General features: G+C 45.2%; 1 protein-coding gene across 2 annotated transcripts in view; it reads right to left on the bottom strand.

The window, feature by feature from the left end:
- Window positions 1-20,004, bottom strand: part of PPM1F (protein phosphatase, Mg2+/Mn2+ dependent 1F) — a 43,172-nt gene extending 23,168 nt beyond the window's left edge. For both annotated transcript variants that reach the window (XM_082325146.1, XM_082325145.1), the window contains exons 1-6: window positions 19,783-20,004; window positions 9,031-9,161; window positions 3,402-3,601; window positions 2,591-2,779; window positions 1,308-1,451; window positions 237-330 (exon numbers count right to left, since the gene is read on the bottom strand). In XM_082325146.1, the coding sequence (XP_082181272.1) occupies window positions 237-330; window positions 1,308-1,451; window positions 2,591-2,779; window positions 3,402-3,601; window positions 9,031-9,161; window positions 19,783-19,958 (934 nt within the window). In that variant the 5' untranslated portion in view covers window positions 19,959-20,004. The remainder of the gene's footprint in view (window positions 1-236; window positions 331-1,307; window positions 1,452-2,590; window positions 2,780-3,401; window positions 3,602-9,030; window positions 9,162-19,782) is intronic.
- Between the last annotated feature and the right edge of the window lie 2,618 nt (window positions 20,005-22,622).

Below are 22,622 nucleotides of genomic sequence, written 5' to 3'. Positions count from 1 at the left end.
GCTAGTATGTAAAATAAAACAATATTCTGTGTTTACGGTAAAACCAGTAAGATTATATAGCTGCAAGCTATGTAAGTTATATAGCTGTAAGCTAGCCTTATGGCAAAGACAGTAAGAATGGTTTACTATTTGGTTGATGCTGAGCAAAACGTCATTTACAGAAAACATACAGTCTCAGGTGGTGTGTTTTAATCAAATTTAATCTGAACTATACTAATTCTGATGGTTTATCTTACCAATTGCTCTGGAAACAGCCAAGGTACCATTAACCCGCCAGCAGTCCATATAGGTTACACAACCACCCAGAGTCTCAATACGTGCTCTCTCATCCTGAAAAACAGTAGAATATAATTTTTATACTGAAAGCCTACCCATGGCTTACTGACCTTGGTGTTATCCAGTCGAAGAGGAAGAAAAGGCAAAACCCAAAACAAGAGCTGCTTCACCTTCTGTATTTATACTATGAATATGGCAAACACACACATCAGAATCTAGCTTGGAAAGATGCACTTAAGATTACTGGAAACAACCCACCTACTTCCCAACCATACCATGGCTTGTCCATAAAAAAGCAGAATTCTTAAGTTTTTGTATCATCACGTTCTTTCCCATGTGGATGAGTACCCTCTCCTGCCACTTCTTCCCATCCCATACAACAATTGGGTGAATATTTGGAACAGAATACAAGATAACTAGGCTATGTAACAATAGCATTTGCATTGATATTCCTTTAACTACTCAGTTATTACAAATATTCGTGCTATGAAGGCAAAGGGTCATGCAATGCTATCTAACCTCGCGAGATCCCCATCAAATTTAATGTAATAAAATACCTGGCTATTTAAAATATATAGAAAATGCAATACACTTTAAGCCAGTTAGGCTAGTAGCTTATCGTTAGCTTTTGAACGACAGTATAACATACTATGAACGACTTGCATTATGCTAACATTTTAAATTGCTGTTAATCTCAAATTAATAAGTTAATTTATAACAGGCAGTTTTAAATTCACACACAAAAAAATCCTGTGAAAGTCTTTAATTACTACAAATTTTGAAAAGACAGTCTGAGCAGGAGCTGAAGTCAGGACTACCAGTACCATCAGTACTTTCAAGGAGGCACAGTTGTAGGGATCACCTTTTCAAGACACAGCAGTGGATGGAAAAAAAGAAATTGTCAGTTCTCTGAATCCTACCATACAATATATGTTATTACAGAAAGCACTGAACACTTAGGAAGGCTTGATTCCAAAAGGTTTCAAGAGAGATTCTGACAACACAGACAGAAAAAACCAAGTCAGACTTACTTCTCTTTCTGGTTTGTGAGGTTCCATTAATGTCACAGCTTTTCCTTGCTGCACGAGCATTACCTGCGAGTCCCCTAGCCATGCTATGTGTAGCTTGTTCCCTACAATCAACGCAGATACACCTGTGGTACCACTCCGCAGCTTCTACAGAAGAAAACAGGTATGTTAGGTGAGTATTCAACAAGCCCTACTAGGTAACACGGCAATATTGTAAACCTAGCTTTAATCACACTTAAATGCAGTAGAAGAGACCTGCCAATCATAATTCAGGTACCTGGAAAAAAGGTACAAGATATTAGACAGACTTGAAACAAACTGTTTACATATTCTAACATGCAGATGGTTAATACTGCCTCTGTTATGTTCTTCCTTCTCTGCTATTAATTCCAAAACTGATCTAGGAGACTAAGACCTTGTTCAAAACACAGAGACACACAGAAAAGAACGAGGATCTGACCTTCAGTAGTATGAACATTTCACAAACACACACAGGTCTCCCCAGTCCCTTTCACATTCTCCACTCTACCACTAGCAGCTACGGACACCTTGCTCCGCATACATCCCCTTATCCTTGGGTATTTAAATGAGGATGTCAACAAAGGAAGGAACCTAACTGTCCCAGATTCCCTGTAAAGAACAGCGAGAGTCAGACCTCATGAAGATGCTGGTCCCTCTTTTGTTCCTCACTGACAGAAATGAAGACATTAACAGTGAATACTTCCATATTCAGTTACTGCTATAATAAAAGAGTTCTCATTAAACTGTATAATAAACCATCCTCCCATTATGTAGATTTGAAGAAAGAATGTTCCTCATACCAACTTGATCCAAAGCTGATCAGTAAGCTTAATGAACTGAAGAGTCTGATTTAAATCACAGAATACATTTTTCATCTTACAACCACCTGTGACATTAATGGTAGGACAAGAAAGAGGAAGATAGTGACCATACTATCAGGAAGAGAGGTAGGACAACAGAACATCTAGAGGCTGCCTAATTTAGGCAAAAAGGCAGCAGAGTGTTCTCCGAAATAATTGGTATGTCAGGATCATTTAAACCACTTAACACTTCTTTTCAATCACTCATCTTGAACTTGGAAGCACTTTGTTTTTCCTCAAAGAAGAAATAATTTGATCAAAGAAAACCTTTACCTGTAGCATAATTTCATAAAGAAGTCAGTGATTCAAAGAAACCGTACTGCCAGAATTTTCTGGATAATACCATGTTGCCCAACAGTTCTCAGTGTTATTTAAATACAATGGAATTAATCTCTACCCACTCACCTCTCTTTTGGCTTTGAAAAGAAACATTTCATCTGTCTTCTGGAAAGAGCATTTCAAGGCCTCAGCTGGATTCTTAACAATCTCTTCATGTAGCCCAACATTCACATGTAAATGGGTTGCTGAATAATTGGCAGCATCCACTCCACCATGGCCGTCAAATACGGCAAAGTAAGCGCGATCAATGTCATCCTTTTACGGGGAGGGAGAGAGAGGAAGACGTATTCATGGTCAAAACCAAAATAGCTCATAGACTGGTACCAGCAAGCAAAGGTTCTTTATTCTGGGCTTTCTTCCACGCAATGTTGCATAGGTAAGGGCAATTTAAGTCAGCTTACCCATGTGCAAAATGGATAAAATGGGTACTTTGCAGGGGAATTACTTTTCTTTGTTTACTCTTAGTCATTTAAGATCCTTGAATATAATCTGGAATTGAAACAGCAGACAGCTGGTTATGTAGTCCCACTGCAGCTTCATTAATTGGCACTTGTACAACTGCTGTTCTCCCCCCTTCTTTTCTTAATGTATCAGTTACCTCAGTCACCAGAGCATTGTAACTCCAGCACCGTAACACTACGTGAACTTCTGTATCACTTATGACACGAAACCTAAGGTCACAAGATCCTTCTTTATCAGGGCAGTAGTTAGCCCCTGGCAATCTGAGTCAGTAAGTCCTTGTCCCAGCACAGACATGATAAATAACTTGTGGCAACAAATTCTCACCGTTTCACAGATCGTCCATCACTAGGTCATTGTGTTTACAGGACTGTTCAAAAGCTAACAAACTGGCCCCCCCAATTTTGTCCAGACTTACTGATAAACCAAACAGCTGATTGAACTCCGGGAGCAGAACGTGGCGGTCCTCCATTTTCCGGCGAGTGTTACGGATGGCGTGGATGGAAACAAGCAGGAACCGCTTCAGTGGTCTCAGTGGTGGCAACTGCTTCTGCCACTCACAGCAAACATCCCGAAGCTTGTTGAAGAAGCAGCGCTGCAACGACTCTCCATCCAGCACTAACAGCACAAAGACAAAACAAGAAGTTGTGTGCCCCATTTTCCTACATTACCCCATCTTTTGGCCTGTCTTTTCTTGGAGCTACATACACACATTCAGCACTCTGCCTTTACAGGCTCTGCAAGAATTAAAATAGGCTCCTGAGAATAATGTGGAGAGAAGGTTGCAATGGAAAACAGTAAGGATAAGAGCAGCTTCTTTACTTGCTAGCTCTCTTTCAAAACAGAGGCTTACCAAGTAGGTGATTACATTACAAAAATCATAACAAATACCCAAAAATCAGTCTGGCATATTAGACATAAATGTTAATTATTATGTAAGTAAAATTCACAAGATATAGTGGTAGGAGTGCATCCCTACCAAAAAAAAAAAAAAAAAAAAAAAAAAAAGGAAATAACCAAGCGGGCAGAAATGCCTTCAAGATAAGAGATTGCTGTTATCTTGGACACAAGGATTGAAAAAGCATTAGCCTGGCTGTGGGTCACGTTATGTCCTACTGAGCCACTTCCACTGAACCAACAAGGAAGTCTGAGAATATTTTGCTGAGGTCAATAGCTCAACTCGTAGTTGAGCTGAACAGATTAAAATTTTAAGCTGTTGTCTTTATCTTTTTAAATACATGGGGTTGTAGGAGGTAGAGGGACAGAAGAACACTTCCGCCACTTTCCTGCTTTGTCATTACAGAGCGGAACTGTAAACACCCATTGAGCATAGTGTGAAAAGCTCCCGCCAGACACTTAAATCCTTTTCTGGATAGGTCCCAAAGATCAATTAATCCAACCTTATTGTTCATCAGACTGAATGGTTTGGTGTTTGGCGTTGGGTCTCGCTTTGCAATGCAGTCTCTCTCAGAATAGGTTATAATTTAAAGTTTTGTTATTTGAGTAAGAACCCTGCCTCAATGCTAAATCAACAAATTTCAAAAAGCATTGGAAAGATCATCTATAGAGCAAAAATAATTTGCTGGTCACTAATGTGTTTCCTAAAGAACTGAAGTGCATGAACTATCTTTCCTATTTCTATTTTATCCTGACTCCTGCTAACACTGCGAGCATTAAAGCGTCCTCAGAATTCCTTTTTATAACTCCTGGTTCTCAAGCATTTCTTTTTCTCAGCAACACTGGATGGCCAGCTTCAGATGCATCTCTGGGCCTGGAGAATTAAAAGCCTAAATTTAAACACAAATCTTTGATTAGCACTCACTACATGTTAACCAGAACTACTTTTGGTTTGCTTAATATGCAGATGTGAATGGGCAAGATATTAAAACCTTTAAATATTAAGTCAACCCATATACAAATACAATTAAACAGGACAGCATCTTAGACAGCCTTGTCTACAGCTATTAGTTTACATATTTGTAAATGTCTTGACTAATACTGACCAGAAGACTTAGACACACATTGCTGTTTAAAGATTAAGCTTGTGAAACCTGACATAGAATTTAGTACCTTAACACCAGAAATTCTTCTGCAGTATACCACCGTATAGGGTTTGCGTGGCAAGGTTTTGGTAGCAGGTGGGGTGGAGCGGGGAGGCTACAGGGGTGGCTTCTGTGAGAGGCTGCCAGAGGCTTCCCCTATGTCCGACAGAGCCAACGCCAGCCGGCTCCAAGATGGATCCACCGCTGGCCAAGGCGGAGCCCATCAGCGATGGAGGTAGCACCTCTGGGATAACAGATTTAAGAAGGGGGAAAAATAGCTGCACAATGGCAGCTGGAGGGAGGAGTGACAATATGCGAGAGGAACAACCCTGCAGACACCCAGGTCAGTGCAGAAGGAGGGCAGGAGGTGCTCCAGGCGCCAGGGCAGAGGTTTCCCCTGCAGCCCATGGGGAAGACCATGGTGAGGCAGGCTGTGCCCTGCAGCCCATGGAGGTCCATGGTGGAGCAGGTCTCCACCTGCAGCCCGGGGAGGACCCCACGCCGGAGCAGGGGGATGCCCGAAGGAGGCTGTGACCCCATGGGAAGCCCGCGCTGGAGCAGGCTCCTGGCAGCACCTGTGGCCCCGTGGAGAGGAGCCCACACTGGAGCAGCTTTGCTGGCAGGACTGGTGTCCCTGCGGGGGACCCATGCTGGAGCAGCTGGTGAAGAACTGCAGCCTGCGGGAGGGACTCACGATGGAGAAGTTTGTGAAGGACTGTCTGCCGTGGGAGGGACCCCACGCCTGAGCAGGGCAGAGTGTGAGGAGTCCTCCCCCTGCGGAGGAAGGAGCGGCAGAGACAGCGTGTATGAACTGACCGCAGCCCCCATTCCCCATCCCCCTGTGCCACTGCGGGGGAGGAGGAAAAGAAAATCGGGAGTAAAGTTAAGCCCGGGAAGAAGGGAGGGGTGGGGGAAGGTGTTTTTTAAGATTTGGTTTTATTTCTCATTATCCTACTCTGACGTGATCGGTAATAAATTAAATTAATTTCCCCAAGTCAAGTCTGTTTTGCCCATGACGGTAACGGGTGAGTGATGGCCCTCTCCTTATCTCGACCCACGAGCCTTTCATTGTATTTTCTCTCATCTGTCCGGCTGAGGAGGGCAGTGATAGAGCGGCTTCGGTGGGCACCTGGCGTCCAGCCAGGGTCAACCCGCCACAACCACATCAAACAGTGGTACTCATACAGGCACATGTACACGCCTTGCTTTTATATAACCACTTCTCTTTCATGCCAAGAATGCTTTTTTGCCAGAGTTATCATTGCAATGCAGGAAGAGAGAGCCCATACTGTGCTGTAGCACAAGGAACATCTTTCTTCCTAGTCGTACAGTTAAAGTGATGCAATAGCAATTACAAGATAGGGAAAACAAGTGCAGTCCAAACATGCAGAGGAATTAACGCCTTTAAAGTAAATATTCCTTGCTGAGATTAGGCAATGCAAGTACCTGAATTGTAAGCAGATTTCCCTAATGTTCAATAGGGGAATGGCGAATAGCGATTTGATCTAAATTACAATGGCGGCACAAGAATGAACAAACATAAAATAGACAGGAATACGTAAAATGGAAATTAAGGTTTCAGCCATCAGAACAGGGAAGGTTCTGGGGCATCTGTCAACAAGGAGTAGTGAGAGAGAACTTGAACTAGTTCAAGATGAAACTCAGCCAAGGATTTTCTGACTTTGCCTGCACTATCCTAAAAGCAGACTCCAATCCTGTATCTTTATGGCCTTTAGAGTATGAATTATTGTACAAGTGTCACCAGTATAATGTAACCATACAGGATTCCAGAGACATTAGATGCATGTGACCAAGAAACTGTCCCTGTCCTATCAAGTTCTTCATTACTCACTGTTTCTAAACATTATAATTTCTTAGCCATTCAGATGAGGTTCACTAGCTGAAGGTCTGTAGGCCCAAGATTTTCATAAAACCCAGAACAAGAAATTATAATCCTTGTCTCACAAATACATAGCAGTTCACATATTACTGCTACAGTTAATTACATGGCAGTCAATGAAGAGTCCCCAGCAGAGTGACTGCAAGATGCTCTGATGACCAGTTTCCAGCTGCTTTGTGAAATATTTCTGCTGAAAACCTATGTAATTATCATATGGGTTACAATATGCTGTTCCTTATTTTCCTGTAAAGGTGGAGCAATAGCAAATAAAGACACACTACTGGAACACAAAGTTACAATGCAGTAAGATACAATTCTCTCTGATGTAAGGGAGACAATACAAAAGATGCTTTTATATCACTTTTGACAATAGCATATCTTACCACATGCCTTGCAGTCATTGCTGCAAACATAATATAGAGCTGCTCGTTATGGAAGATGAGTACCTTGATCTCCTTCAGTTTCCCCTGCACAAAGCCATGCTCTAGCACTGCTGCCTGTACTTCTTTATTATCTTACAATTGCAGTGATCTAGTCACGCAAAACTCTTATTTGCCAGCTCCTCATCGTGGGCAGCGTCCTGCTCCAGGGTAGGTTAGTTGCAGTGCAGTCCACATGACTGCTGACAGACAGACAGACACAACAGAACACGGGAGTGCAGAAATGGGGCACTCTGGGGAGACTGCACTCAAAGCGACTGGAAGAGGCGCCCGCGGGAGTCTCTGAAGGCCTGCGGAACACACTCGGAGGCTGGTTCTATACGGAGGTGCTGGGAGGCTCCAGTCCCGCAGAGCCCAGCCGAGCCCGGCCCTGCGCCGGAGGGGGAGAGCCAAGGCATGCTGCTTAGACCCCAGCCAAGCTGATACGAAGGCAACTCTTCCCATGCAAAGTGCCGGAAACTTGCTAATTCTCACCACACATATGAAGGCTACAAACATTAAGGCAAGGGATGAAATACTCAGGGTGCAGGAAGACTTAATTAAATGTGTTCCCCCTCCTGCCATTTCAGACTTGTAGGTGAATACTGAAATACGCTTCTGGAAAGTGCCGTATCCTGGCCATTACCAGAGCTCTGCTTGGAGACGCAGCCTCTGGGGCACGCTGAACTGCCTTTCGAGTCATCCCAGGGAAATGGGAGGGCAAGTATTTCCCCTTGCAGGATAGACTAGTTTGCCTAAGACATCTCTCCTCCATTTTTATCTTCAACTCTGCCTGCATCCTGCTCCATTTAAATTCTCGGCACTGGGATTGAAGGTTTGGTGAAGTCTAACGTTAAACACTTCAGAATGTGAATGCAATAGGACCATCTGTTACACGAGGCACAAACCCAGTACTCGGTCACCAAGGTCTGTTCTCTCTCTGATTCACTCAGATAGGATAAGATGCAGGCATCAGGCAGAAGACCCATGCACCAGGTTCTTCATCCCCAGCATCCCTTCTTCATAGGGGAGGGTGGGGAGAGAAGAAATCATCGATAAAGACAGAGACTATTGAGAAGCTTGCCAAGAGAAAGATCTGGAGTTTCAAGATGTTCAGGTTGTAGAGGGCCCAAAATCTGGCCCCAAGAACAGACAAAAGCAAGATGGATTATATGGATGAATTTACAGTGTCAGCATGGCTGCACAATAGCAACTGTGATGATGCCAATGTCAAAACATAGGAGTAATTAGCTAAGGTCAGTCCACCAAAGAGAAAAGGGCACTTCAGAAAATACAAGAGGTTATCAACTTAAGATAGGAACTGAACCAGTTCAATTCAAGTGAAATTATCCAATGAGAAAAAGAAAAGTTCTTAACTAGTTCAGTTCAGGAAGCACAGTGGACACACTCATGAATTCTTTTGGGGAAGAGAAACTCTCTTCCCTTTCCAGAAAGCCAACCCACACGATCAGTCCGGGGCTCCAGACATCACCACATTTGCATCTTGCCCACAAAACCAGCATAGCTACCTTTCATCCCACAGATACCCAGCAGGAGCAAATAAAGCTCTGTTCACTGCTGCTTGCCAGACAGCCTAACCAAATATTCTGGGAAACATTTCAAAACACTGAAGTCTTCCAACAGACAGCCTCTGGGAAAACCACAGAAGGAAAAAAGTATACTTACAGGTGAACCTTTCCTCATCTCCTTCTCCCTCTGTTTCCACACCTTGCTGCTTAAATTCAGTCAAGTCTGTTTGGAGGACTTCATCAACTGCAGCATGGATCAACGATGCTGCAAGAAGTGGTGAAACACCTCTGCCGGTAAGAGAAGGAAGGGAAAGCAAAATAGACTGCATTAGTTTAAATTGAGCTACAACCCCACTGTTTATGGCTGGTGACCTCAGAATTAGAAAGCATTACACACAATCAATAATTCCAACTTCGTTAGTAAACTAGTAGAAGAAACCATATGTTCAATATTTATTCATACAAATCTTTAGTAAGATCTTCAGTTAGACAACTGCTTTCTCAAGAATGCAAAGAGGAAGAAGCGTATGAATCATGTTTTCAAACTGTTGCCTCACGCTCCAGTCGCAGATGGTACCTCCTTCTCTTGAGCTCTCGGATGGGAACTGCTACCTTCAATCCTAGCCTCTGAATGCAAACATTTTGTTGCTACTCACTACGCAACATTTCTTGCTTGCAGTCAACTGTCTCACCACAGCCAGTATCGGGATCTCTGCACTGTGGTACACGCAAATCTCCAAAAAGGTTACTTAAGACGGCAGTGCCCTTCCCTCCACAAGAAAAGTCATGCTCAGCACTGACCCACAGCCCTTTAACACTCAGTTTCTCCTGACTAGAAGTTCCCCAAAGAAATCACCCAGGAAGAAGGCGCAAAGAATTGGCACTGGAGACTAGGCTAAGAAAAGACTCCAAGACTTGTGATTCAGCTGAAGGTAAGCACCTAGAAGACAATAACGCTACGCAATCTACACACCCTCTCCTTTTTACTCAACACTTTATGCAAGCTACATGCTTTATAGGAAGCACATACTTGCTATACTGCTTTTGAATCTGTAAACAAATAAGCCCCATCCAACTTTAAAATGGGGCTACTAGAAAATAACTCTTTTATACTCACTATATTCCTGTGGCAGGCACTAACAATTACAGCACATAACACACATTCTAGACATTTTCTAAGAGCACAATGAAGAATAAGCGTGGACGTCCATAAAAAGCATTTTATCCATTGTTCATGGAGTGTTTGATATCCACAAATTATCAAATTACACAACCAAAGCAAATTACACATTAAGGACAAGACTTTGTTTTGCCGGGAAACGTTTAGGAAGTCCTGCATAAAACTGGTTGGCTACAGAGTAAGAAATGGTGGAAGCAACTGGTCTCTGCAGAGGTTCAACAGAGATGACTGGTTTTGTGCGTACAGAAGAGCGGGGAGGGGGAGACCATGAGGTTTTAGATCCCAGTGACGACAAGCTGAAATGCATTTGCCATTGTGTTTCTGAAAGAGAGGCCTTGTCATATCCTCACAGCCACGTACGAGTACCTCCTGTGGCAGCAAACAGAAAGCATTGTGTTAGTCAGCAGGCTGCTAACAGAAGCGTGTTCTGTGCTACACATTCTGTAGCAGTGATGGCCTACTTTAATGAGTCATTTCGGTACTTCAAATAGATGGCAACGTGTTTGCGGTCCTTTCAGTGCTAGCTGCAGTCATACCGCATCAAGGAAATGCAGAAATTGGCTTTTTTTTTTTTTTTTTCAGGCTGATATGTTTACGGGAGTCAGTTCCTTTCCTACCCAGGTTAAAAGTAACGATGCCTGCTTATAATCACTCTGACACTAGCAGACAACCCTCTGAAAGGTCAGGCAGGAAGCACACCTGAAACGGATGCAGCGACCCCCCCTCCTGCTTCCTGGGTTTGGGTGTGTAGGTGGAAGAGAAAGGACTAGGAAAATACAAGCCACACAAACAATGTTAGGAGTGTAGCTGATGCTGCTGGAAGTCAGAAGCTTTAGTTAAAGTAGGTTTCAGCTCCAAGAACAGAGACAAAAAATATTAAGTGAAACAGCTATGCGTTTAAATGCACAGTGAGAGCCACAGCTTCAGCCATCTTCAGAATTCCTCTGCTATGCTGGAGGAAACATTCAAATCTAGCCTGGGTTTCCAGCTCAGCATCGGAAGAGGGCTTAATGCTTTGATTTTGAACTTAGTAGACTTCTGCTTTCCAGAGCCCTGGCTTGCTGAACTGGGGCCATAAAAAGAAGGTTAAACAAAAGGCAATATAGTAAGTGCTATAATTCACCAATCCTGTACAAACCTCTGCTTACAGGATGCCTGTAACAAAGAAAAGGTTTACGAGTTATTACGTCACATCCTTCAACTTTTTCCAGTTGCCACCCAGTTCCTAAAAAGGAAATCCAGAGATTCCTCAGTACTGATATGCTTCATTCAGCTTTCCTTCCTATGGATTTCCTCCCCCTCCATAGTTTTGCAAATCTATACAAAGAAAATGGTTGCTTATTGGGGTTTTATTTGTTATGCAGCCAGCAACAACATTGAGCAGTTGATTCCGACACACTGACAAAAGATAAAAGCCTAAAAAATGACCCAACCTATTTAGTTCAACCTCAGTTCCCAGCAGAACGTATTTGTCAATTACTTTATAAACTCTTAATACTAGTACTGCCATATTGGTAAGCCTGTTTTTTTACTCAGGCTCAGGTAAATGGAGCTCCAAGGAAATGGCATCTTCCATTCAGTTCCGATGTTTACTGGTTCTAATTTCATCCTCTGAATCAAGAGGCTTCAAGAGTTAACAAAATATATAATTAAAGAAGAATAACAACTGCTTCTTTAGTTGAGAGCTACAAGGTCTCACTTGGCTAGAGAGTTATCTGGAAGCAGAAACAGTACCTATGGCAACCAGCGTAAAAGTAGAAGCCCACTGCAGTTACCATAACAGACTGCAAACCTTTTTCTGTAAGCAAAGAAGAATGTCACTTATTGTTAAAATCTTCCTTTCACAGAAGCCCAAGACACCCTGCTGACAGGCTGAACCAAGCATAAGTTAATCTTCACGAATCAGAAGAAATACTGTAGCTGTTTCCTAAGTGGGAAAACAACTGTGTGGGGACGAAGAGGAAAGCTGGTGGGGTATGTTACGTGGAAAGGATGTTACCTTCTCTTAAGAGAGTCTTAGAAGAAACGTGTCAGCCCCATTGCTATGACACATGCAACACTAATTACCTAGCCTCAGCCTACACAGGCTAGTAGTAAACAAACTTAGAATTTCTGTGCTACAGGCTATTTCTCTGCTAACAAAAAGGGTGTGTTTTGACCACAATAAAAATATTTTAAAATAATTAATGCATGTTGTAACAGTGCAGATGAGACACTGTAGCTTCACCATCAGCTACAGTCAGATCACCAGTGGCTGGAGCACAGAGTTCATATCCTCCAGACACTTCATGGTAAAATACAAGCCTCATTTTAAAAACCTGAATATAGATAAAAGTGGTAAGTTAAAGAGTAAAGCAATACTTATGCCAATAAAGAACACACTTAAATTTACATGCCACCCTCCTCCTTGAAAGACTCTGGACTACTGGACACGTACAGTATGGTTGAAAGGAGCTATGCAAAACTTCTGTTGATATACATACCCGTGGGCCAAAATAAAGTTACACACAGAAGGAGAAAGCAATTACGATATTTTGCATAGTGTAGATTTGGCATGAGGTACAGAACAGAACTTACTTCTCTTCTTGTTCACCTCGTTTCTCTTTTGCAATACAATTTAGTTCTCTATTTTATTTCAGTTTGAAAGACCAGCTGCCATGCCATCACAGCCACAGTGCATTCATGTGTGTCAGATCAACCATAAGACTGTTACTGACCCCTTACCTACCAGCCATCAGAAAGAAAAGACAGAATATACACAAGTTTCTTCAGGAAGCAGAAACTCTAGCAAGATCACTTCCTATTTGGTTTTATTTGGGTCATTAAATCACCGTGCACTTGCAGTGAGTGCTGCGAACAAGTCACCAGTTCAAAGATGCCCCCACCGCCTCTTCTCCTCCAATTTAAGAGGGTACATTCAGTCGTCTCTAGTGAACAGCTTTGTGGGCAAGGGGAAAGCATCTAGAACATCAAAGGTCAGGCCACCACATCTCGTCCAGGGCCTCAGCTATGGCTACGCTTTTTTCGAAGGCTTGAAGACAGCTGACAGGCTTTCTGTTGTGCTCTATGCCCACAGCTTCCCGCAGCTTTGAGAAAGCAGAGCAGCGCAGCAGATGGCAGACTCTGAACAGCTGCTCCTCAGCACGTCGAGCAGAGAGAAGCAAGCTCTGTGTAACCTGGTGGAGGGTGGTACAAAGCCTCACCAGGACATACCAAACACCCAGCGTTTACGCAAAGCCTTCTGAATTTTTATTTACTTTTTTGGGAAGGAAAATAATTCACATGCCCCTGCCCCAAACACACACGCTCTCCCACAGTACTGTTGGGAAATCTCTGTCTGTATAAAGAGAAGCACAAGAGACTACTAACTGTATTGGCCAAGTTGTTGGTCGCTTGTCACCTTTCAAATTTAAAAAAAAAAAAAAAAAAAAAAAAAAAGTTACACAATGTGCTTTCTAGGTATTATCACCAAAGTCATGGCAACAAGGCAGCAGTGGCATTGCAGGCCAGAGCACCACTGTACGATCCTCTTTTCCTTTCAGAGCGCACATATAGATCTACGCATGCATATATACATATATGCATATGTCAGGGAACAAAGAGGTGCTGTATCTGCTAGCAAAAGCTTCTAGCGTAAGTCAGCTGCAGCTGACTTATATCGGGGGGAAGATATATTTTTGCACTTATTTGCTACCCAGGCTCTGTAATACCGTAAGATCGCATACAGTACAGCTTTGCCAGTAAAGCAAAGTTTGTCACTGTGGACTCGGAGTGTGTTTCCAGCACGTTACAGCTCTATCAGCACAGTGTTTTTAGTGCAGATCTGCAAATGCTAGCAGTTCTCTACTAAGTGAAAGATCCTCTCATACTGCCAAAATAATAGCAGGTCACAAGTTTCCTCATAAACAAAAGCTGCTTGTATTCAGTATTTTCTCCCCAACCTGTCACTTTTATTTCCCTCCCCCCCTTTTTATTCTTATAATCAACTACAGAACGTTTCCTCTCGAGTGGCTCTAAGCATTAGTATTTATTACAGCAGCACCCAGAGTTCCCGGGGTGACGGTGACCAGAAAAGTACAAATATACATCTGTCGAGGAGAGAACGTCTGACATCCTACAATGCATAGGAAGTTGTTTCTTGTGTTAATGACATCAGGTCTTTACAGTAGATGAACAAGACGGAATCAAAACAAACAATAGATATAAACAATGCCACACACAGAACTTCAATCTTTTATGTTTCCATCTTTACATGAAGCAGTTTTTCCCAGATTTTCTTCTGAAACTATCAGAAGCAGCAGCTTTAGAATCCAGAATCCATCTGTTTAGGCCCTTCAGTCATCATCCAACAGTTTTTACAGAAAACGTGCAATGGAGAGTCACCTGCTACTTCCATTTCATTCTCAGCGGGAATAAAAACTACACAGCAGAACAGGAGAGGCTTAATTCCACAAAAGCCACTTTTCAATTAAGCCCTAAACCTGTTGTTTCAAAATTGAGTATTTCTTATCTTGATGCCCAATTCAAACAGCAACAGAAAGGGTGTTTTACACAGGTTACAAGAGCAAAATATGCAAGTTCTAGAGAAAGACAATTTCAGTTTTCCAAGCAGAACCAAAGAAACTGGTTTAAACACCAGCAAGCCAGCCCTAAAAGCGTCCTCATCATTATAGATTTCATCTTTTTTTTCAGCATTTCACCAAGTTTTTTCTCTCTTGTATTGCAGGCATCCCCATATATACACTTTCTTTTTAAAGGCAAAGCAATTCTTTCCCAAAATTACTGTTGAGAGTATCTTGTAAGAGGGAAAACGCCCTGGGAGTTTTAAATTAAGGAATGTATTCTGAAAAGCAATTTGCTGATCACAAAATTAACGGTTTGTCCAGCCTCTATATACTGTTGGAGGCAGGTCAGAACTGCCAAAAACTTTATTATCCATAACTTTATCATGCCAAAAACTTCATTGCACACATGCAGTGTGAGCTGCACATCATTTCTCTCAAGCTATTTATCGTCCTGCCATCAGCTTCAGAAGCAGCAGTGGACAAACCACTCACAACAGAAAACAAGCTAGTTTTGACCACCACCCAAAATCACCGGAGCCGGTTTGTTAACCGTTTGCTACATTAACTAGTAAACAGCAGAGTGCCACATTCCTCTTATGTGTTAACTTTATCAAGGCTTCCAATTCTAACATTATTAATCATAAAGCTGTGAGAACACTGGTGCTCCTGAAAGAGTAGGCTGCTTCTGCTAATCCCATGCTGGCTTTCGCTACCAAGCACAACCAGTCCCAGGAAAACGAGAAAGTTTGTCTGCAGGCAGTCACACATCAAATTCACTTTCTTGTCTGAAGTGAACGGATCGCTGATACTGTACACATGTTCCTAGCAATGAGAAGTATTAGTGCATTACAATAACATACACTAAATGGTACAAATTAGGACTAAGGAAGTAAGTTTCAGGGGATTTATTAAAAGCAGAGGTCGTAGACAGGGTATTAGCAGTTTTCACAGAGGAAGGGGCTAAAGGGAGTTTTAAGAAGAGATTGGGTAAACCAGAGGCAAGATAAGATTCCCCCCCCCCCCCCCTTCATGCTTACATCACATAAAAACATCAAAATATCAGAATTGCTGAATTAACTATTCTAAAAGCAAGGAAATGCTGAAAATAAAGATGCCAGGGCCACACCTTGGGTGTAAGCATTACGGCGCAAAACACAAAGACACAAAACAGGATGCTGAGGCAACCGAGAGATGTGACGGGAGGGGGCAGAACAGGAAGCCCAAGTCCCACAACTGTTACGGTAGCAGAGTCTCCCCAAACAGGAAGGCTGCTGGAATTTCACGTTGTTCTTTGGCTATGTTACAGGATGGTCATACAAGTTTCAGCTGCTATCAAGGGAAAGGAGAAATTTCTGTATTTGGGGGTCTGATTTCCCCTCATGCTCTGTTTCAGTACAAGTTAGTAAAATTTCAGGTTAATTTCTAAAGCTTTGGAAGTAACCAATATGGACTCTTCATTCACATTCACCCGTTTCCATAGACTGTCAGAACACACAGCTCTTACCCAAAAGTGTATGTTAATTAAAATTCTGCAAAACAAGATTACTTAAGCCTGCCCCAGTTCTTCCGAATTTTATGTATGTATTTAGGTCCATACTAGGCAGGCAGTTCCACTGATGTAAACGAATTATTCGAAGTAGAAACACCTGCAAAGCTTCACCGGATGAGCAATTTAAGCGCAAGTCCTGCCAGGAAGCGAAAGTGGTTGGCTGTCTTAGCTAGTGTTTAGCTATGCTAGCTGCATTTGCAGAAGATGGTTAAAATAATTCATTTTAGATTAGTAAAGACATTCAAGGGGGCTAGCCTGAGATATCTGGCTGCTTCCATGTAAGAGATGTGTGTAGCCTTAGAGAAGCGATAGCATTCAAAAACTCCTCACTGGACCTAACAAACATTATTCCTTACCCCTTTCTCTTCTCACCAGCAATCCTGATGGGTGGTGAAGAATGTTTCTCCTTGCAAAGACACAAAGGTTTATGCCTCCAAGCAACTGGAAGGACAAGCTAAACATCACCATATGTTGCCTCACGAACCGAGGATATTGCTGGACCTTTATTGGCTTGGGCCTTTCAATGCATGACCCACACATCTGTGCGGGTGTGAATGAAGTATCTGACAACACAGAAATAAGAAGCAGAACTGTGTGCCAAACTCTATTCCCAATAACACTTTGATATACAGAGAAACCCTTCATCATTACTAATCATCATGTAAAATACGTTCTGTGATGCTGGAGTGTTAAACTGAGGAAATACAGAACAAGCATCGATGCCAGAAGTCAGCAAGGTACGTCCAATAACATCCTCACAGTGTTAAACCTAGCTTTATTTACACGGTAATATTTGAATGTGCATATTTTCCACTGAGCTGCCAATCTGTTTGTTAGGGATGCTACCGTGATAGCCTGCAACAGCAGATCGCTGGATCTAAGCTACAGTGACCTCTCGCGAACTCGCTTCCTAATCTGGCATCATTTCTGCATCTTTAAGAACTCTTACACAAGCATTTATATGTCTTGTGTCATCCCTCCCCTTATTTTTCCTTTTCTTAAAACCTTTAGCATCCTTCTTTCTCCTATTTCCTTACATTCCCTGATCTATTTTATCAAGGATTTGGGGGATTCAGATCAATTGAAAAGTTTATTTAACCTTAGAAACTGCATTTTGAGTTGATCTGCAGTAGCGAACCTGGGAACACGGGAAAGAAAGCATAATGTTTGGCAATTTCTCACACAGAGACTTTAGTATTGGTCCTTAATTGCATGGATTATGAGAAGAGGGCCTGTACTTTCAACATACTAGATTCCTGTCTTGGCCTTGGGCTCTACCAGTCTTTTCCTCCACATGCAAGAACTTCGCCTACCCAATAGGAAACTGCAGCCTTTTTGCGATTGCAAAATGAGGTTTCTCTTTGTCACAGGGGTCCAAAACTGAGCTGTAAGTCTGCTGGGATCCCCACATTTGACACTTCGGGTATGCAGCCCTGTGCCCAAGCACATAGCTTCACACACAGGGTTGCTTCACTGTTTTCCCTGCAGGCAGCCACGAGAATCCGTAAAAACACTTTCCTTGTGTATTTCTGTTTTCCAAGTACATTTTGTGAAAAGAAGCATAAATAAGTACATTGCTGCACTTTTATTCTGCTTTGCTTTCTTTAGCTATCTTTCCCTTCCTTTTTTTTTTTTTCTTGCCAGCTCAGGACTTCAGAAGCTCCACAAAGCAGGCTGTCTAATCAGAACTGGCTGCAGGGCAGGTATGCGAAAAATGCAGCTTCTGACAGGGCAGGCTCCTTTCTGCGTAAACACCAGGAGTGACAGGTGGGATGAAAGCATTGCAAAAGCAGCACTACTCTTCTGCTTCCACTTGTTAATATGCCCAGCAGAGAACAACAGAATGTTAGCAGATATGTAACTCAGAAATACTGGTTTTAAAAATCACTGCAGTCTGAAGAGCCTATCCCATATCTCTACAGCTTCATACTCCCTAAAACAATTTTAGAAAACATTAGCCTGGCCCACGTGGCAGATGGGTTGCCATATGATAAGTATTTGTTCAAGACTGGCATTACTCTGTTCTTTAAAGTGTTTATCCAGAAGCACTGGAGAAACTGTTCAAAAGATTCAGTGCACACAATGAATTTCCAGTCTCTTTTAGGAATGCAACAGCTGTGTTTTGTTCAAGAGCAATTTAGTCAAAGCACAACTAAGTAATGCAATGATCAACTGGGTCTTTTCCAACTGCAGCCTAAAAAACTAACTTTTTTTTGTATTCATTTCTCATCTTTCGGTTTAGGCACACCATTTAACTGAATGATGCTATGTCCAGGGGCATTTACATAATATAAAGCACAGAAGTAACGTGATTTTTTGAAGGCAATTTAAGTACCTAAAAGTCACCTAAACACTTTTGACAACAACAACAACAAAATCTATCCAGTGTTCATAAACGCACCAGATGGCAGCTAGACAGACTAGTAATTCAAACCGTTTTATATCCCTTTATCAAATTCCTGTAGTAACCAGGTAACATTCAGCATACCTAAACAGAACCAGTCTCCCTTAACTCCCCCTCTTCGTTAGTTATCCCCCGTACCACAGCACAAAGTCAGCTCCCCGCTTGGATTTTTTTAGGCCATCCACAATCCCTGTTCTTGACTCTTTTCAAACACTCTAACGAAGCAGAGCGCGGTAGGAGCTTCATAAAACCCAGGACACGCAGGCCCTACGGCCGAAGCGCTTCGGGGGCGGACACAGAGGGGCACCAGGAGACAAGAGGCCAGAGCCGGACCGCTTGTTCTTGGTGAAGCTTGCCAAAACAAGTCGGTCGCATCCAAGCTCTTAGCGGCGTTGAAGTCTGAGCGGATAAGGGCGAAGGCTGCCAGATCCCCTGAGGGGAGGGGGCGACAGGAACACCGCGGGCTGTGTTTTCCAGCGGTGGTGCGACCACGCTCGTCAAGCGCTGAGAAAACACCACCTTGAGAGACCCACGCAAGCCCGTCCTGCTGACCAGGACAGCCCAGGAGGGCTGGGAAGCCCAGCGCTGCCCCGGCGGGCCGGCTCCCCCGGCGGGCCGGCTCCCCCGGCCCGGCAGCGCGCCGCGCACCGGCTCCCCGCGACCCAGGCGGCTGCCCCCAGGGGCCGGAGCCCGGCTGCCCCCAGGGGCCGGAGCCCGGCTGCCCCCAGGGGCCGGAGCCCGGCCGGTCGGCACTCCACCACGAGAGCCGCCCTATCGGGGTAACTGCGGGGCTGCAATTTAACCTCCCCTGCACCGAGCGGGAAAGAAATATTTCTGAGAGCACACAAACGTTACTACAAAGGCGCAGGTCTCGGCAGGAGGCCCGTGACAGAAGCACGCTATTAAAAGCCCAGCTTCCAGGAGAATATTCACGAAAACAATTAAGAAGGGGGAAATAAAAATAATAATAATTTTTTAAAAAGCGCTAAAACTCCCGAGGGAGGTCGAGCGGCCCGCCCCCAGCGCCAGAAGGCCGCCGCGGGCCCTGCCGGGCCGGGCAGCCTCCTCGGGAGGAAGCGGCTCCCGCCGCCGGCCCCGGCCCCGCTCCCCCGGCCCCGGCCCCGGCCCCGCGGCCCCGGCCCCTGTCAGCGCGGCGCCGCCCCGGGGGGAGGCCGGGGGGAGCCCCCCGCCCGCCGCCCCCGGGCTCTCACCTGCCGCCCAGGAGGCTCCGCGCCCGCTCGGCCAGCGCGCCCGGCACCTCGGCCCTGCTCAGGGCACCGCTTCCCGCCGAGCTCCACGGCAGCGGCTCCCCCGGGCCCAGCGGAGCCGGGAAGTCCCTCAGGAAAGAGCTCAGGGGAGCCCCGGCCGCCTCCACCTCCAGCGCCATGGCGGCGCCGCGCTGAGGCGCGCTGCCCGGCCGCCGCCGCCTCGCCTCGCCGGGAGCGGGCCGGGCACGGGCGGCGAGGGGGCAGCGAGGGGCGGGGACAGCGGGGGGGGGCGGGCGGCGGCGGCCCCTTTAAGCGAGGCGCGGGGCGGGGCCGGGGGCGCGGCCTCGGGGAGGGCGGGGCCGGACGCGATGACGGGGCGGGGCGGGGCCCGGCCCCCGCCGCGGGGGACGCGCGGGTCCCTCTCGGCGCCGCGGCGGCGGCCGCCCGTTCCCCTTCCCCGCCCGCCGCCACCGGACGCGGGGACGGGTCGAACCGGGGCTGTTCGGAACGGGGACGCGTTCACAGGCGACACCGTTCACCGAGCCCTCCCGCTGCCCGGCGCTTCCTCCGTCCCCAAACACCAACCGGTTCTGCACCGGAGCCGCAGGCCCCGACCGGCCGCGCGCGCAGGTGCGTGCAGCTGGCACGGGCGCGCGGGCCACACGCCCCCCCGGGCCGGGCCCCCCCGGGCCGGGTCCCCCCGGGCCGGCGCCCCCGTCTCCTGACTCGCACGCCCGGGCCGCTTCCGTGCCCGCCGAAACGCGCGGGAAAAGGCTGCAGCGACCCGACGCCGCGGCCGTGCCGGGTCTTTGCCGCGCACGAGCTCCCGGCCCAACGCCCCTGCTGGCTTTCAAAACCTTATCACAGGCAAAAGTACCAGGTGCCGTCACGCCAGTGACTGTTAGCTAAAGGGAGGGTGATTCTGAAGAGCCAGAGCAAGTCGAGCTGTTTCTCGAACTAGGTGTAGTTAATTAACTATGTCCACCAAATCAACTGTAACCTTTTCTTGCTCACTCAAGAGCACCTCTGGCTTAGAAAAGGGAGAGTGTCAGTGAGGGAGATGAACAATCTTTGTACCGAGCTGGAATCTTCCAAGAAAAGCATGAATGAGAATCCCGAACGCTGGACTCGCACAGATAACCCGGTATCAAGCCCCCAGTGAGGTCAGCAGGACGCAGGCGTCCCGGACACCTGCGCTGCCCCCTCCCCCAGGTCCTTCGGGCCCTTTGGGGTACTTGCAGCGCATCGGCTAAAAGCCCTTCCCTTCTTGCCTCGCACAGAGCCCAGTTAACAGCGTAACTTGCTTAAGAGTAGTACCAAAGTACAGTGCCGTTCATTTATCTCAGACAACCAAGAAACGGCAAGTGTCTTTCCCAAAAACAGGACTCTAGTTTGTTACTTTGTCTACTGGCTTTTCGATTTTTAATACCGTAAAAACACGGGCCTTTCACTTGGGAAGTATTAAATAGTTTTATCACGACATTTACTTGAATATTCAGTTTGGGGGAAAAAGAACCCCAAACCTCAAAACTCTTTTTCCCCCCCAATGACAACATCTGTAATGCTATTTGTATTCCCATCTCCTCTTCAATATTCAAACATCTAGACATGACCAGGTGACATGTCTTATCTTCCAAACAGCAGCAGTTTCCAGCCCGCACAACTAGAAATACCTTTTTGCTTCAGGTATTAAGAGAGTGATAAGGATTCTGTCCTCACATTACAGCATATTCCAGGGGTAACTGGATATAATAGAACATTTTTAGAGGAGGAAGGAATAAAACACCAGATGCTGCAGAGCCGGGACAGAGAACACATTACCCAGAAGCACTAGTACACCGTCAGTGAAATAATACTGCTGCAAGCATTTGCAGTACCTTGATTTCTTGTTTTCTCCTTCTCAGACATCTCTATTTCAGACCGTTAGCTCGTGTGCCGTCCCCATTCTACTAAACAAGCTAGCAAACACAATATACTTCACACTTTTTTAAATCGCAAGAGCTCTCTGAAAAAGAAAGGGGAAGCACAGTTAATGCTTTCAAAACTGGCTTATTTTTTATACTGGGACACTCCACAGAGGATCCCCAAAAAATAAATTATCTATGAAAAAGAGAGGGCCGCTATCACACTGTTTTAAGTAGGCTTTTAATTCTGTGGTTGGATGCTGTTTTGTGAAGGATCTGAGTGCTCTGAACTCGTGCTGAACCTAGTACAGGTTCAGGATTCGTAACAGATTGAAGCATTGGGCACAAAGTTAATTGTGTTCAGCAACAGAGGCTGCTGACGTTTTGAGAGATTTCTAAGCCATTAAAGTTAGGGAGGTTCTTATCCCACCTCTTCCCTCGCCTGTATTCCCATGCTGAACTATAGCAGCCTCTATCCTGCAACGTCCCTGCTATGATCACTCCCTGCTGGCAGGTCCAAGAACAAAAATTGTTGTAAAATAGTTGAATGATTTAGGAGAGCGCAACCCTAGATACGGAATGAAATCACCGCTTCGGTATTACTAGCCCTAAAATGGCTACGGGTCACTTTCAGACAGATGTTTTTTGTCTGTACTGTATTCTTCCTCGGCTCCTATCAGAGATCTAATCCTTCTTTTCCTTCCACGCAAAAATAATTATCAGATCAAAAATTGGTATTTTGATACTCTTCTTAATGCTGAGCACTGCACTGTCTGTCTGTCTTTTGGCAGCAACTCTGTAGGCAGACCAGGTGCTACTCCCTCTCCCCGGGCTGACAAAAGCAAGCTTCCTAGAGCACGCTAGTGCCATCTCAGCAGGGACGAGTGTGCAGACATACCATATGGATCAACTCACTTGTATTCTTTCATCAGCTACGGG

This window comes from Platalea leucorodia, assembly GCF_965183815.1.
Source record: "Platalea leucorodia genome assembly, chromosome: 12".
Classification (NCBI taxonomy): Eukaryota; Metazoa; Chordata; class Aves; order Pelecaniformes; family Threskiornithidae; genus Platalea; species Platalea leucorodia.
Note: the sequence above shows the minus strand (reverse complement) of the source record. Positions and strands in the feature narration are given on the sequence as shown.